We start from the raw sequence: 15987 nt of genomic DNA on the forward strand, positions 1-15987 counted from the left end.
ATTTTAGGCAAAACAACGCACTCTGCCCACGGTGCTACTCATACAGCGGTGTATAACACAGGTTATATTGCGCACACACCGCGTTACTAAGAATAAAAGTGAACACTACTTAATATAATTAATAATATAAATATAAATAATATAAATAATATAGTTACTAAGTAGTGTCAAAAATTCTAAAAATAATCATTTTAATATAATAAACGATGCAATAGTTACCTAGTGACATGTACCACCCACTACACTAAAATTACAGAAACAAACCCTACAGTATGGGTACAGTAATAAAGAATTAAAAGTAAAAATAAAAAACATATTTTTTTCATATAACCAAGGATGTAGCAGTTAACTAGTCACTTTTATTAGTTACTACAACCACATTATAAAAGGCTTACAGCATGGGTACAGTAATGAATCATAAAATGTACTACAGTAAAGGTACAGTAATAATAAAATATAGAAGATTACCAACAATTAAGAAACGCAAATTTTGATAAGACAAAGGTTGTATTAGTTAAATAGTGTCTTATATCATTGCAAATTAAAAGTCCCACAGCATGAGTACAATAGATAATCAATAAATTTTAAAAATTAACAAAAATCGAGAAACGTAAACATGAGCATAACGCTCACAAACTAAACCAAGAAGTCTGAGCTGCTGTAAATAACTTGCTGTGTTTACTGGTGTTTCTGTTTACATGTAGAAAAATGTCCGAGTCCAAAATTTCAGTAACTCAGGATGAGTTCAGCTGTTCAGTCTGTCTGGAAACACTGAAGGATCCAGTAACTACACACTGTGGACACAGTTTCTGTATGGTGTGTATTAATAACTGCTGGGATCAGGAGGATGATAAGGGAACATACAGCTGTCCACAGTGTAGAAAAACCTTCACACCAAGACCTGAAGTGAGTAGAAATACCATGCTGGCTGGAGTTGTGGAGAAACTGAAGAAAACAGAACTTCAAGCTCCAAATCCTGCTCACTGTTCTGCTGGACCTGAAGATGTGGAGTGTGATTCCTGCACTGGGAAAAAATACAAAGCTGTTAAATCCTGTCTGGTGTGTTTGGCCTCTTTCTGTGAAACTCACCTTCAACTTCACTATGAATCTCCTGCTTATAAAAAGCACAAGCTGGTTGAAGCCTCCAGACGACTCCAGGATCAGATCTGCTCTCAGCATGATAAACTGCTGGAGGTTTACTGTCGTACTGATCAGCAGTGTATCTGCGTGTTGTGTACCATGGATGACCATAAAGAACATGATACAATATCAGCTGCAGCAGAAAGAACTGAGAAACAGGTAAAAATATTATACAGCTCTCTTTAACAAGTAACAACTCCTCAGTTCTGTTTATACACTACCTGGCCAAAAAAAGATCACACACACTGTAATATTTGGTTGGACCGCCTTTAGCTTTTATTACGGCACGCAGTCGCTGTGGCATCGTTTCCACAAGCTTCTGCAACGTCACAACATTTATTTCTGTCCAGAGTTGCATACATTTTTCCCCGAGATCTTGTATTGATGATGGGAGATTTGGACCACTGCGCCAAGTCTTCTCCAGCACATACCAAAGATTCTCAATGGGGTTCAGGTCTGGACTCTGTGGTGGCCATGTGTGAAAATGATGTCTCATGCTCCCTGAACCACTCATTCACAATCTGAGCCCGATGAATCCTGGCATTGTCATCTTGGAATATGCCCGTGCCATCAGGGAAGAAAAAAATCCATTGATGGAATAACCTGGTCGTTCAGTATATTCAGGTAGTCAGCTGACCTCATTGTTTGGGCACATAACGTTGCTGAACCTAGACCTGACCAACTGCAGCAACCCCAGATCATAGCACTGCCCCCAAAGGCTTGTACGGTAGGCACTTGGCATGATGGGTGCATCACTTCAGCCGCCTCTCTTCTTACCCTGATGCACCCATCACTCTGGAACAGGGTAAATCTGGACTCATCAGACCACATTATCTTCTTCCATTGCTCCAGAGTCCAATCTTTATGCTCCCTAGCAAATTAAGGCTACACAGCTGTTTAGTCCCAATCCCTTGAGTTCCCTTCACATTGTGCGTGTGGAAATGCTCTTACTTTCACTATTAAAAACATCCCTGAGTTCTACTGGAGTTTTTCTACGATTTGATTTCACTAAACGTTTAAGTGATCGCCAATCACGATAATTCAAGATGTTTTTCCGACCACATTCCTTAATTCCTTAATCACCCATGCAGTAATAGGCTCTTACCTATTTGCTTAGTTAAATCCAGGTGGCCTTTTTTTTGACCAGGCAGTGTATTTTATACATATCTTTATATTTTATACATATATTTTATTTTATACAGTTCTCTTCAACAAGTAACAGATCATTTATTTTAGCATGTACAAATGTCAAACATTTCACTCTAGCAGAATTAGATTATTATAATGCTTTTCCATTCTCTAATTGTACAGTTTATTAGGTACGTTTACCTTTTGTCAGATATACTGAGCAAATACAGAGGGCAGTTTTGTACACAAGATTAAACCCCTTTTACACAGAGATGTTTTTTCTTTAAACTGAATTTCCAGGGTCAGTGTTATTTGTGAAAGCACCCCAAAGGTTAAACTTCTGAGGAAATGGATGCAGTAATATACTGTTAAGACCAAGTAGAAATGTTGGGTAAATATTGGATTATGTGAAGGCAATCAAAAACATTAAGATGATATAAAAACACCAGCAGGAAACATTAAAACTAGCTGTTTAGATGGACATTATAATAATATGAGTAAATCAGCTAGGTTGAACATAACCACTATATGGCCAAATGTATTTTTTGACCAAAAAAAGATAACAAAACAAAACAAGACACCATAAATAAATGACATTACTACTTTTTTGGCAGTTTTACAGGAAAAAAAATATTTAGCTTTTTGCAGCATTGTGATTAAATGTAAGCCTGTTGGGTAGTGCTCCAGCTGCAGATTACCATTTACACTGACCTTGTTACACTGACCATGTGGTGCTTATACACAATACAAGTAAATTCTGAATTGTTATTCTGTGTAGAAGCAGCTGCTGGAGATCCAGATAAAATTCCAGGAGAAAGTCCAGAACAGAGAGAAGGAACTTTGTGAGCTGATAAACGCTGTGGAGTCTCACAAGGTAAATTTTATAAACAAAAAGCTCTCAGGATCAGTCCGACTCTCCTCCATTAAACCAATCTCCATTAAAAATTAGATATTTTATATCTCTGGTAACTTTGCAAGTGATGGAGCATTTTTGTTCATGAATTTAAAAAAAATTCAAATTCTGCCTGGTGATTGATACAGCAATTCTGAGGTTGTGCTAATAATTATAATGGTGATAAGATCAGATTAGGACTTTGACTGAGCCACCCAAGAAGATTATTGATTGTTGCTTTGGATCCAGATGCCTAAGACTTGAGAAGATCACTAAATTAAATTTACCAGTCCTGACCAGGCTGCTGTTTCCTGATACTCAAAAGAATGTCTGTAACAGTATGCTACCACCAGCACATTTTACAGTATGGGGTTTTTAGGTTTTATAAGATTTAATCCACACATCATTTAGAATTAAGAACATACAGGAGCAGGTGTGTTGTATTAGAAATCTGTGAGGAAATATAACATGCTGATAAATGCAGTAAAAACTAAAGTGATGATGAACACTGAAGATGTGCTGGAGTTTAAGGTGGAAGGTAGAAGACTGGAACTCTTTCTTATATTTGGGAAGTAGCGTATTAAATACTGCATCATGTGGACATGATGATGATTGTAACATTTTTAAGGGTATGAAAAACCAAGCCATTTAGCACCATCACCAAGCTATGAGTGATGAAAGTCTTAGTCTGGCCAGTAGCTACATATGAATGTGAAGGATGGACAAAGATCTGAGTGAGAAACGTTTCCTCTTTCTGAATCTTCTAACAGTGTTCTGCACAGACAGCAGTGGAGAACATTGAGAGGATCTGTACTGAACTAATCAACTCAATTAACAGAAGATGCTCTGAGCTAAAAGATCTGATTAGAGATCGAGAGACAGCAGAAGTAAGTCGAGCTGAAAAAGTCCTGAAACAGGTGAAACAGCAGATTGTAGAGCTGAAGAGGAAAGATGCTGAACTGGAACAGCTTTCACACACAGAGGATCCCGTCCATTTCCTCCAGGTAACAGCACAAAAAATTATTATATTATTGCTGCACCAGTCCAAGTAATAAAATATGTTCAGAATGTGAAACAACTTCATGACAGTAGCATCAAAAAGATAAGAAATAGTAAAAACTCACCTGATATCAGATAATGAGATTAGATTGAACATTGATGGCGGTCTCTAGTGGACAGGTAGGGAAATAACTGCGTTTTTTGGTAGACAGCCCTACTATTTAATCTCTAACTGAAAGGAAATCCAAGTGGTTGGCAGCCAAAGGGAAAAGGGACAGCTTGTATCTGAGAATGTACAGTGTATCACAAAAGTGAGTACACCCCTCACATTTCTGCAGATATTTAAGTATATCTTTTCATGGGACAACACTGACAAAATGACACTTTGACACAATGAAAAGTAGTCTGTGTGCAGCTTATATAACAGTGTAAATTTATTCTTCCCTCAAAATAACTCAATATACAGCCATTAATGTCTAAACCACCGGCAACAAAAGTGAGTACACCCCTAAGAGACTACACCCCTAAATGTCCAAATTGAGCACTGCTTGTCATTTTCCCTCCAAAATGTCATGTGACTCGTAAGTGTTACTAGGTCTCAGGTGTGCATAGGGAGCAGGTGTGTTCAATTTAGTAGTACAGCTCTCACACTCTCTCATACTGGTCACTGAAAGTTCCAACATGGCACCTCATGGCGAAGAACTCTCTGAGGATCTTAAAAGACGAATTGTTGCGCTACATGAAGATGGCCAAGGCTACAAGAAGATTGCCAACACCCTGAAACTGAGCTGCAGCACAGTGGCCAAGATCATCCAGCGTTTTAAAAGAGCAGGGTCCACTCAGAACAGACCTCGCGTTGGTCGTCCAAAGAAGCTGAGTGCACGTGCTCAGTGTCACATCCAACTGCTGTCTTTGAAAGATAGGCGCAGGAGTGCTGTCAGCATTGCTGCAGAGATTGAAAAGGTGGGGGGTCAGCCTGGCAGTGCTCAGACCATACGCCGCACACTACATCAAATTGGTCTGCATGGCTGTCACCCCACACTGTAAAACCAAACAAGTTCAGAAAACTCAAAACTTTTGTTGTAACCGATTACCTAAGAAAATTTAAGTGTATGTAATATATTTTTTAAGTATACTGTACTTAACAATGATATTTTCAGTGAACTCTTTTTTAGTGTTCATTTTAAGTTTTCTGAACTTATATATAATATTTACAATTTACAATATTTTAAGTATACTGTACTTAACAATTATATTGTCAGTGAACTCTTTTTTAGTGTTCATTTTAAGTTTACTGAACTTATATATAATATTTACAATTTACAATATTTTAAGTTCTACATACTACATTAGTGTTAGTAAGCATTATATAATTTGATTAAGGTCCACCAACTTAACTACGTATAACAAAATATATGATAGTAGACAACTTATTGCTTTTAGGAAAAAAAGATAAGTGTGTCAAACTGCTAATCAATCTTAGTCAAGATCATTTAAACCAATGAATTAAAAATTTAACATACAAAATTTTAAGCATGTAATTCACAAAACATGAAATAACACCAATGTAAGAATAAGTTATTTATTAAAGTTATAAAACACTTTAAAAACAAACTGCCATTCCAAAGGCAATAACACAAAAAACAGGCTGCCATTCCAAGGCAATAACAACTGTTAGAGCTCGAAATATCTTCTATAATTAAATATTTCACAGTAAACACTCAACAGATAATGACACTGAAAATGTGAAAGACATTATCTTGAGGTAAACACAAAAGAGCACTTATCTCCCCCTGAACATCATTCATACCTACACAGCTGTATTGAAAGCAATCAATATTTAACCTTAACACCACCTCCTTATTTCTACACACATTGTACATTCTATTAGCTCCACTTACCATATAGGAGCACTTTGTAGTTCTATAATTCCAGACAGTATCCATCTGTTTCTCTGCATACTTTGTTAGCTTCCTTTTATCCTGTTCTTCAATGGTCAGGACCCCGCAGGACCACCACAGAGCAGGTATTATTTAGGTGGTGGATGATTCTCAGCACTGCAGTGACACTGACATGGTGGTGGTGTGTTAGTGTGTGTTGTGCTGGTATGAGTGGATCAGACACAGCAGTGCTACTGGAGTGAAACGGACGCAGAAACAGTCTGGAATTGTAGAACTACAATGTGTTTCTATATGGTCAGTAGAGCTGATAGAATGGACAGTGAGTGTAGAAACAAGGTCAATGTCATGGCGTGTATGTTATGTTATATATATATATATACAGTGTATCACAAAAGTGAGTACACCCCTCACATTTCTGCAGATATTTAAGTATATCTTTTCATGGGACAACACTGACAAAATGACACTTTGACACAATGAAAAGTAGTCTGTGTGCAGCTTATATAACAGTGTAAATTTATTCTTCCCTCAAAATAACTCAATATACAGCCATTAATGTCTAAACCACCGGCAACAAAAGTGAGTACACCCCTAAGAGACTACACCCCTAAATGTCCAAATTGAGCACTGCTTGTAATTTTCCCTCCAAAATGTCATGTGATTTGTTAGTGTTACTAGGTCTCAGGTGTGCATAGGGAGCAGGTGTGTTCAATTTAGTAGTACAGCTCTCACACTCTCTCATACTGGTCACTGAAAGTTCCAACATGGCACCTCATGGCAAAGAACTCTCTGAGGATCTCAAAAGACGAATTGTTGCGCTACATGAAGATGGCCAAGGCTACAAGAAGATTGCCAACACCCTGAAACTGAGCTGCAGCACAGTGGACAAGATCATCCAGCGTTTTAAAAGAGCAGGGTCCACTCAGAACAGACCTCGCGTTGGTCGTCCAAAGAAGCAGAGTGCACGTGCTCAGCGTCACATCCAACTGCTGTTTTTGAAAGATAGGCGCAGGAGTGCTGTCAGCATTGCTGCAGAGATTGAAAAGGTGGGGGGTCAGCCGGTCAGTGCTCAGACCATACGCCGCACACTACATCAAATTGGTCTGCATGGCTGTCACCCCAGAAGGAAGCCTCTTCTGAAGTCTCTACACAAGAAAGCCCGCAAACAGTTTGCTGAAGACATGTCAACAAAGGACATGGATTACTGGAACCATGTCCTATGGTCTGATGAGACCAAGATTAATTTGTTTGGTTCAGATGGTCTCAAGCATGTGTGGCGGCAATCAGGTGAGGAGTACAAAGATAAGTGTGTCATGCCTACAGTCAAGCATGGTGGTGGGAATGCCATGGTCTGGGGCTGCATGAGTGCAGCAGGTGTTGGGGAGTTACATTTCATTGAGGGACACATGAACTCCAATATGTACTGTGAAATACTAAGCAGAGCATGATCCCCTCCCTCCGGAAACTGGGTCGCAGGGCAGTGTTCCAGCATGATAATGACCCCAAACACACCTCTAAGACGACCACTGCTTTATTGAAGAGGCTGAGGGTAAAGGTGATGGACTGGTCAAGCATGTCTCCAGACCTAAACCCAATAGAACATCTTTGGGGCATCCTCAAGCGGAAGGTGGAGGAGCACAAAGTCTCGAATATCCGCCAGCTCCGTGATGTCGTCATGGAGGAGTGGAAAAGCATTACAGTGGCAACCTGTGAAGCTCTGGTAAACTCCATGCCCAGGAGAGTTAAGGCAGTTCTGGGAAATAATGGTGGCCACACAAAATATTGACACTTCAGGAACTTTCACTAAGGGGTGTACTCACTTTTGTTGCCGGTGGTTTAGACATTAATGGCTGTATATTGAGTTATTTTGAGGGAAGAATAAATTTACACTGTTATATAAGCTGCACACAGACTACTTTTCATTGTGTCAAAGTGTCATTTTGTCAGTGTTGTCCCATGAAAAGATATACTTAAATATCTGCAGAAATGTGAGGGGTGTACTCACTTTTGTGATACACTGTATATATATATATATGCATTCAAGTGTCCTAATAATCATAATCAAATGTGAAAAACAAACTGCATAAACAATTGTACATCACAGTAAACGGTCTTTCCAGCATTAGGCTGAACATGCTGGTTGGAAAAATATTAATCTGTAATAATTTTGACAGTTGAATAATTCAGTCAGTCAGTCATCATATGCTTAACATTGTCTTTGTCTAGCTTTTAAGCTGTGAAATTTGCAATCAAATGAGCAGTAATATTCTGACAGAAAAGACCAAACAATCAAATAACGTTTGACTCAAAACAACAAAAAGTTAAATTTGTAACAGTTTACAATCAACTGCATTTTTAATTTACTTAGCCTGAAGCACACACGCTCACTGGCCACTCGATTATAGACACCTCCATGTATCTAATGTGTCTAATAGAATGAACAGTGAGTGAACATCTCTGCAGCGCTGCTGTGTCTGATCCAATTGTACCAGCAGAACACACACTAACACACCACCACCATGTTAGGGTCACTTTGTGAACTTTGGTGGTGGTGTTTTGGCGTGTGTTGTCCTGGTACAATTGGATCAGCAAAACACCCACTAACACTACCAGCACCACAGAGTGACCCTAACATGGTGGTGGTGTGTTAGTGTGTGTTCTCCTGGTACAATTGGATCAGCAGAACACCCACTAACACTACCACCACCACAGAGTGACCCTAACATGGTGGTGGTGTGTTAGTGTGTGTTCTCCTGGTACAATTGGATCAGCAGAACACCCACTAACACTACCACCACCACATAGTGACTCTAACATGGTGGTGGTGTGTTAGTGTGTGTTCTCCTGGTACAATTGGATCAGCAGAACACCCACTAACACTACCACCACCACAGATTGACCCTAACATGGTGGTGGTGTGTTAGTGTGTGTTCTCCTGGTACAATTGGATCAGCAGAACACCCACTAACACTACCACCACCACAGAGTGACCCTAACATGGTGGTGGTGTGTTAGTGTGTGTTCTCCTGGTACAATTGGATCAGCAGAACACCCACTAACACTACCACCACCACAGAGTGACCCTAACATGGTGGTGGTGTGTTAGTGTGTGTTCTCCTGGTACAGTAGGATCAGACACAGCAGTGAATGGAGTGAAATGGCTGGTCAGTGTACATGTATGGAACATTTATGCACATGTGCATTCAAGCTTGGTTTAGTGTTCCAACAAATCATTTTTCAGACTCAGCAGGCATGGTTTCAGTGGTTTACCATCATCCAGACACATCAGTATTTTCTGGACAAAGGTGAATGTGTGGATGAGTTTCTTTGGATATTGTAAATTGAAAGCATAGATCAAGCCAAACAACACAATGAATGCATCAGGCAACCAGGGAAGACCACTCACAATAATGCCCCCCTCAACTACAACAAAGATGCTGTTGGGGTTGAAGGAGTCTCCACCAGTATTAAAAGGAGCAACAGGAGTGTCGGTGATATCTGGCTCCTCTTCCTGCTGCAAAACACAAACACTCTAATGAGGAGAGTGGCAGAATGAAGGCTACAAGTCATGAACTGTATGTTCATCATTGCTCTTGTCACACTTTTATAGGTTTGCATTTTTAAGCCTGTCTTGATGCTTACACCTTGCATTTCTCACCTGGAAATATATACACACACACACACACACACACACACACACACACAACATCTGGAATGGCTACTCGCCGAATTGACAACACACTGACTTCAGACGCACGCCCTTCTACAAACCATCAAGTATCCACGATTTTCCTGGCAACACAATGGGGGCTGCCATGACACCTCCCTATTTCCGTTTGCCGGTTTTTCGTTTCCGGTCGCGTTAGATTTGCTGTAGTACTAACTACAACATTATTAAACTACTTTTGGTAAGGACTGCATGGTTTAAATATGAGCTCGGGCTCGACGTGTGCCGCTCTCGGGTGCCACAACAACTCAAAGAAATTGAAGCTGTTATTGGAAAGTACGAGCTTTTAACAGCAGCGGATTTGTAAACATTGTCGGTGCGCTGCGCCTTACGCGTTACATTCCATAATAATATAATAATAATCATATTAATTATATCAATAATATAATATTTATTAATTAAATAATAATAAAACATTTATAATATCGTATAATGCAGTTTCACTTTGTATAGTCCAAAATTTTAGAGAGCGTTGCAGAAATTGGACAAATAACATTTAAATCCGGACACCCAGACAGACACGGCTTGTGCAAGTGAATACTGAACGGGTGTAAATACCCTGTTTGTTGTTCCCAGTTCATTGTTTTAGTAAATTAAACAACGCAACGCGTTTTATTCTGTCCCTTCAGCTCCCCTGTCCTGCTTTACATCCACTCATGAACCAAGTACAGTATACACTGTTGTAGAAGTAAAAACAATCAACAAATCAGTCGTGATACATTGTTTATTATTGCCAGTGTTTCACAGCTATTAGAATGTTCCTCGGCTCATCCCTACCTTCCACAGCTTCCCTTACCCTGCAATGCACGAGTAACCCACCGACTACTCCACTCTCCCTCAGCATTACCCACGCCTGATGTTTACCTTCAGCAATTCCTACGCATGTAAGCCTTCTGTGCTTTTATAGTTCTGTAGCTCCTCACCGTCTACAGCTTCGGAAAAGACGAAATGGTTCACTTACGTACATCAATATAGCTAACCTCATGTCATCTACCCACTCTGTAAGCGTGGAAGGGTGGAGCACTGTCAGAACACGGTCACCACAGCTTCTTAAAATGTCCTTACTGTCAAGTGCTAGGAATTAAGAAAGGACTCAGTTTTAACTAAAACAAAACTGCTTTATTGTTCGGAGTATCAGCTTGCAGAGACACGGAACATGCGAGTGAGCAGAGTGCGTTCCAACAACACACCGAGAGGAGGGAATAAGGGTACAACAGTGCACTCGTCTAACAAAATGCATAAATAGACAGTCGCTCTACACTTACTATTCAACCACCGAGCGTTTTTGGCCATGTTTGTTAAAAAAAACCAGTTACGAATGACCACTACTTCTGTCGTTCAGAACGTAAACACTGTAACCGGAAGTCAAAAACCGGCTTCCGCTACGAATCACGGGAAAGGTCAAAGTTCAGGAATATCGTGGATAGGGAGACGCAGCCCCTGTAGGTGATGATGACGACAGGATGCAGCAAAATTCTTTAGTGCACTGACTAATCTGCCATGTGAAACCAAAAATAATCGGACCAAATGTATATAATGTGACATAACCACAAACTTTAGTTTGGCAAGTGTAAACAGGGCCAATCACTATAAGGCATTTCACAACTGTTAAGATAGACTTGCAAACATACAAAACTATATGGTAATCAAAATAATGTTCATATAGTTTTTGTATAAATTAATATGCATTTTTAAAGTCTGATACAATTATGTGAAATCCTGGAGGACACATTCAAGTTGGTTTACTTTATGATATGTATGCACTGAACTAATTGACATTTCCACATCACATTGCTTACATTGAAGGTCTTGAAGAACTCTGAGGCATCCTCGCGCAGGTAGACAGGAAGTGCGTGAAGGGACAAAGTGCGTCTTACATTGACATCATTTTCTTCCTTGACAAATAAAAAGAAATAGTTATTGTAAAAATTTAATCAACCACAAGTCTGTTCTGCCTATATCATCTCTACACACAAAATAATTTAGCCCTCCAATTCAACTTGGCAGTATAGTGGTTCAGCTCCATACTAATACATGAACTTATTTTAACTTTATTGTAACTAAGTATCGGACACATGAGTATTGTACTGTATATATCCTTTAACCAGAAACAAAGTTTAATAATTTTGATACTGATAGGCTAGGTTATGTTGGGTTGACCCATAGAGACAAAAGAAAAACGAGAGACCGTTAAACAAGACAGTGATGGCAATTCCAGTCACTGCACTTAACTTGTGGATTTTCCTTGATGTGCCAAAAAAATCTCGCCAGAAATGGAAGTTCTACATGTGTTTCTAGGCTAGTCTCTCTTTTTACTTCCGAAAAAAGCTCGTTTAGTGAATATAACCGAGAAACAGACTGCTGCGAACATATGCTAATACTGGAGTCATGTTGTATTTGTCCCTAGTGCTGCACTTTAACTACTCATCATTTAAAAATGCTCATGCATTGTCAGTTAAGTAATAACCGAGTAAAAATAAACGAACTTTTTCCAAGCTGGCATCAGATACTGATACAGTCACAAACCTAAGTTTGAAAAAATAAAGACCCACAAATTGTTTTCAAAAAACAATATCTGTGCCCTCACAAGTTTTAACAAACAAGTACTTAACTTACCCGTTTTGCTCAAAAAATCTTCTCATCCGGTAACGTGCCGCCATCTTCACCACTTTGAAAAGGTAAATCCGGGACACAGGGCACGTTGATGACGTCAGACGCTGGGTGTCTTTGTATACTCATAAGTTATAGTATAGGTGACGACGCTTACTCAAAAATATGTACTTAGGTAAAATTAAAACATAACAACAAGTTAATATAGTGCAAAACTTTAATGTTGGGTTAACTAAATAACAGGTTTTGATTGCTAAACCAATAAAATGTATAAGTTAACAGTACTGTTCGGGTTTACAGTGCAGAAGGAAGCCTCTTCTGAAGTCTCTACACAAGAAAGCCCGCAAACAGTTTGCTGAAGACATGTCAACAAAGGACATGGAATACTGGAACCATGTCCTATGGTCTGATGAGACCAAGATTAATTTGTTTGGTTCAGATGGTCTCAAGCATGTGTGGCGGCAATCAGGTGAGGAGTACAAAAATAAGTGTGTCATGCCTACAGTCAAGCATAGTGGTGGGAATGCCATGGTCTGGGGCTGCATGAGTGCAGCAGGTGTTGGGGAGTTACATTTCATTGAGGGACACATGAACTCCAATATGTACTGTGAAATACTGAAGCAGAGCATGATCCCCTCCCTCCGGAAACTGGGTCGCAGGGCAGTGTTCCAGCATGATAATGACCCCAAACACACCTCTAAGACGACCACTGCTTTATTGAAGAGGCTGAGGGTAAAGGTGATGGACTGGCCAAGCATGTCTCCAGACCTAAACCCAATAGAACATATTTGGGGCATCCTCAAGCGGAAGGTGGAGGAGCGCAAAGTCTCGAATATCCGCCAGCTCCGTGATGTCATCATGGAGGAGTGGAAAAGCATTCCAGTGAAGCTCTGGTAAACTCCATGCCCAGGAGAGTTAAGGCAGTTCTGGGAAATAATGGTGGCCACACAAAATATTGACACTTCAGGAACTTTCACTAAGGGGTGTACTCACTTTTGTTGCCGGTGGTTTAGACATTAATGGCTGTATATTGAGTTATTTTGAGGGAAGAATAAATTTACACTGTTATATAAGCTGCACACAGACTACTTTTCATTGTGTCAAAGTGTCATTTTGTCAGTGTTGTCCCATGAAAAGATATACTTAAATATCTGCAGAAATGTGAGGGGTGTACTCACTTTTGTGATACACTGTATTGGAATGGTATCAATCCAGTGGTTAAATAAATGAACCTGTTCAGTCCTAAGAAGGAAGTGAATGCAGTAAAACTGTGTACAGTTGAGTCCTATTAATCTTTTGATCTTCTGGTGAAGTGTTTTGACTTGGCTGTCGGTGAGGGATCAAATTGTAGGTGCTGCTGTGCACTTGTTCTAATGATTCCAAAATCTCTAAAACCACACAGATGTGCAAGCTGTCCTGACTTCTCTCAATCTAAAATAAATCAAAACAGCAGCAACTCTTTTAAAGTCTTATTTAAAGGAACAAGTTTGACCTTGTTTAACATAATACATACACAGTCCACAATATTCAGACTTACAGGAACCTGAACAATTGTTTTAGGGTCTGGTTTTAAAAAACGAGGACAAACAGAAAACACGTGATGCAGACCATAAAAGATTAGGTTCAATATTTAGGTAATGGTTTAAACTGTAAGATTGTTTAATAATGCATTTTAGAGTTGCTCATAAAAACATCTTTTTATTTCTCTGTGAACATTATCTGTCTGGATGTAGAATTTTCAGTCTCTCTCGGCTCCTGCTGGATCTGCAGAATCAGCCTCCATCACAATCAGTCCTTTCCTCTCATTTGATGATGTTACAAAGTCTGTATCTCAGCTGAGAGAGAAAGTAGAAGAATTCTGGAAAGAGCAGTGTGAGAAGATACCAGATGAAGGTGAGTTCAAGCCCTCAGTGTTCCATTGTCTGGTGTAAATATGTATTTGCTGTGATTAGTGATTGTACTGTTACTCTTTCTGCAGTGAAGAAAGTCCGGATTACTTCACCTCCTGAACCTGAAATCAGAGAAGATTTTCTACAATGTAAGTTTCTCACAAGCACACAAACATACACAGTGCAGTGAAAAAGTATTTGCACCCCCCAGTTATCTGTATTTTTACATAGTTGTCACACTTCAGAGGTCATGAAATTAAAACAAGTAAAACAATCATTTAAACTGCTGTCTGTATATTTTTGATCCAGGAGAGTCTCAATCATTCAGTCACAGAAACAATTGAAACACACACACACACACTAACATATACCAACACACATTTACACAGACAGTTACAGAAACACACCCACTCACACACATGCTTATACACTTGTGATTGTCTAACATTTGTGTGTTTCAGTAGTAATGTTGTGTATGTGTAGTGTCTGTGTGTATTTGTGCAGTGTTTGTGTTATGTATGTGTGTTTGTGGTGTTCATGTGTGTTTGTGTTGTATTTGTGTGTGTTTGTGTTGTATTTGTGTGTGTTGAGTAGTATTTATGTGTATGTGTAGTGTCTGTGTGTATTTGTGCAGTGCTTGTGTGTGTTTATCTAGTGTCACACTCTCACACGCACACACTTAGACATAGTATAATTACACACGTACACACACACACCGTACACACACACACACTGTACACACACTATACACACACACTGTACACACACACACACTGTACACACACTCTCTCTCTCTCTTCTATGTTAATTGGTTTATTTTGTGTTTCCTCTCCAGATGTTTGTCGGTTCACACTGGATCCAAACACAGTAAATAAAAACCTCCGTCTGTCTGAGGAGAACAAAGTGGCGACCTGCAGTAGAACATTACAGTATCCTGATCATCCAGATAGATTTAATATTTACTCTCAGGTTGTGTGTAGAGAGAGTGTGAGTGGACGCTGTTACTGGGAGGTTGAGTGGAGTGGGAATGATTGGGTTTTTATAGCAGTGTCATATAAAAGCATCAGCAGGAAGGGAGGTGGTTATGAGTGTTGGTTTGGAGGTAATGATCAGTCCTGGAGTTTGTTCTGTTCTCCATGCAGCTTTTTATTCTGGCACAATAAGAAAAATACTGAAATTCCCATAATGCCGAGTTCCTCTAGAATAGGAGTGTATGTGGATTATGAAGCAGGAACTCTGTCCTTCTACAGCGTCTCTGATACAATGAAGCTCCTCCACAGAGTTCAGACCACGTTCACTCAGCTCCTCTACCCAGGGTTTAGAGTTGGTTTAGAATCAAAAGTGAAACTGTCAGATTTAACAAATTCAATGTAAAATTTACTTGAAAGTGTAACATTAAACTGTTTGAGTGATTTTAAAATCTGTGAGGCAGTGATACATTTATGAATACTTCTCAAAAAAAAATCTTACTATAAAAATGATCATTTTTCTTTTGAACCACGAGGTTGGTCATTTCAGCAGAAGCGAGCGCTTATGAGCAGTAATAACTGAGAGACTGTAGTACATTAAGCCACGTTAAGTGTTTTAGACTCTCCTGGAGAAGCTGATTCTCACCTGATTTCTCCTGAGCTGTAAAACACAAGTTTAAAAGTGAAACCAGCACATGGTGAGGAATAATACAGCAGAACTTAGATACGTGTG

General features: G+C 39.4%; 1 protein-coding gene across 1 annotated transcript; it reads left to right on the forward strand.

Moving 5' to 3' along the window:
* Positions 1-675: 675 nt before the first annotated feature.
* Positions 676-15642, forward strand: LOC134305870 (tripartite motif-containing protein 16-like; the record flags this gene model as incomplete). The annotated part of the gene is made up of 6 exons (XM_062990213.1): positions 676-1299; positions 3047-3142; positions 3931-4164; positions 14131-14290; positions 14376-14435; positions 15122-15642. Coding segments are annotated over exons 1-6 (1662 nt in total), but the record flags the coding sequence as incomplete, so codon positions are not given.
* Positions 15643-15987: the final 345 nt, after the last annotated feature.

Source organism: Trichomycterus rosablanca, unplaced genomic scaffold (assembly GCF_030014385.1).
Source record: "Trichomycterus rosablanca isolate fTriRos1 unplaced genomic scaffold, fTriRos1.hap1 scaffold_153, whole genome shotgun sequence".
Taxonomy (NCBI): domain Eukaryota; kingdom Metazoa; phylum Chordata; class Actinopteri; order Siluriformes; family Trichomycteridae; genus Trichomycterus; species Trichomycterus rosablanca.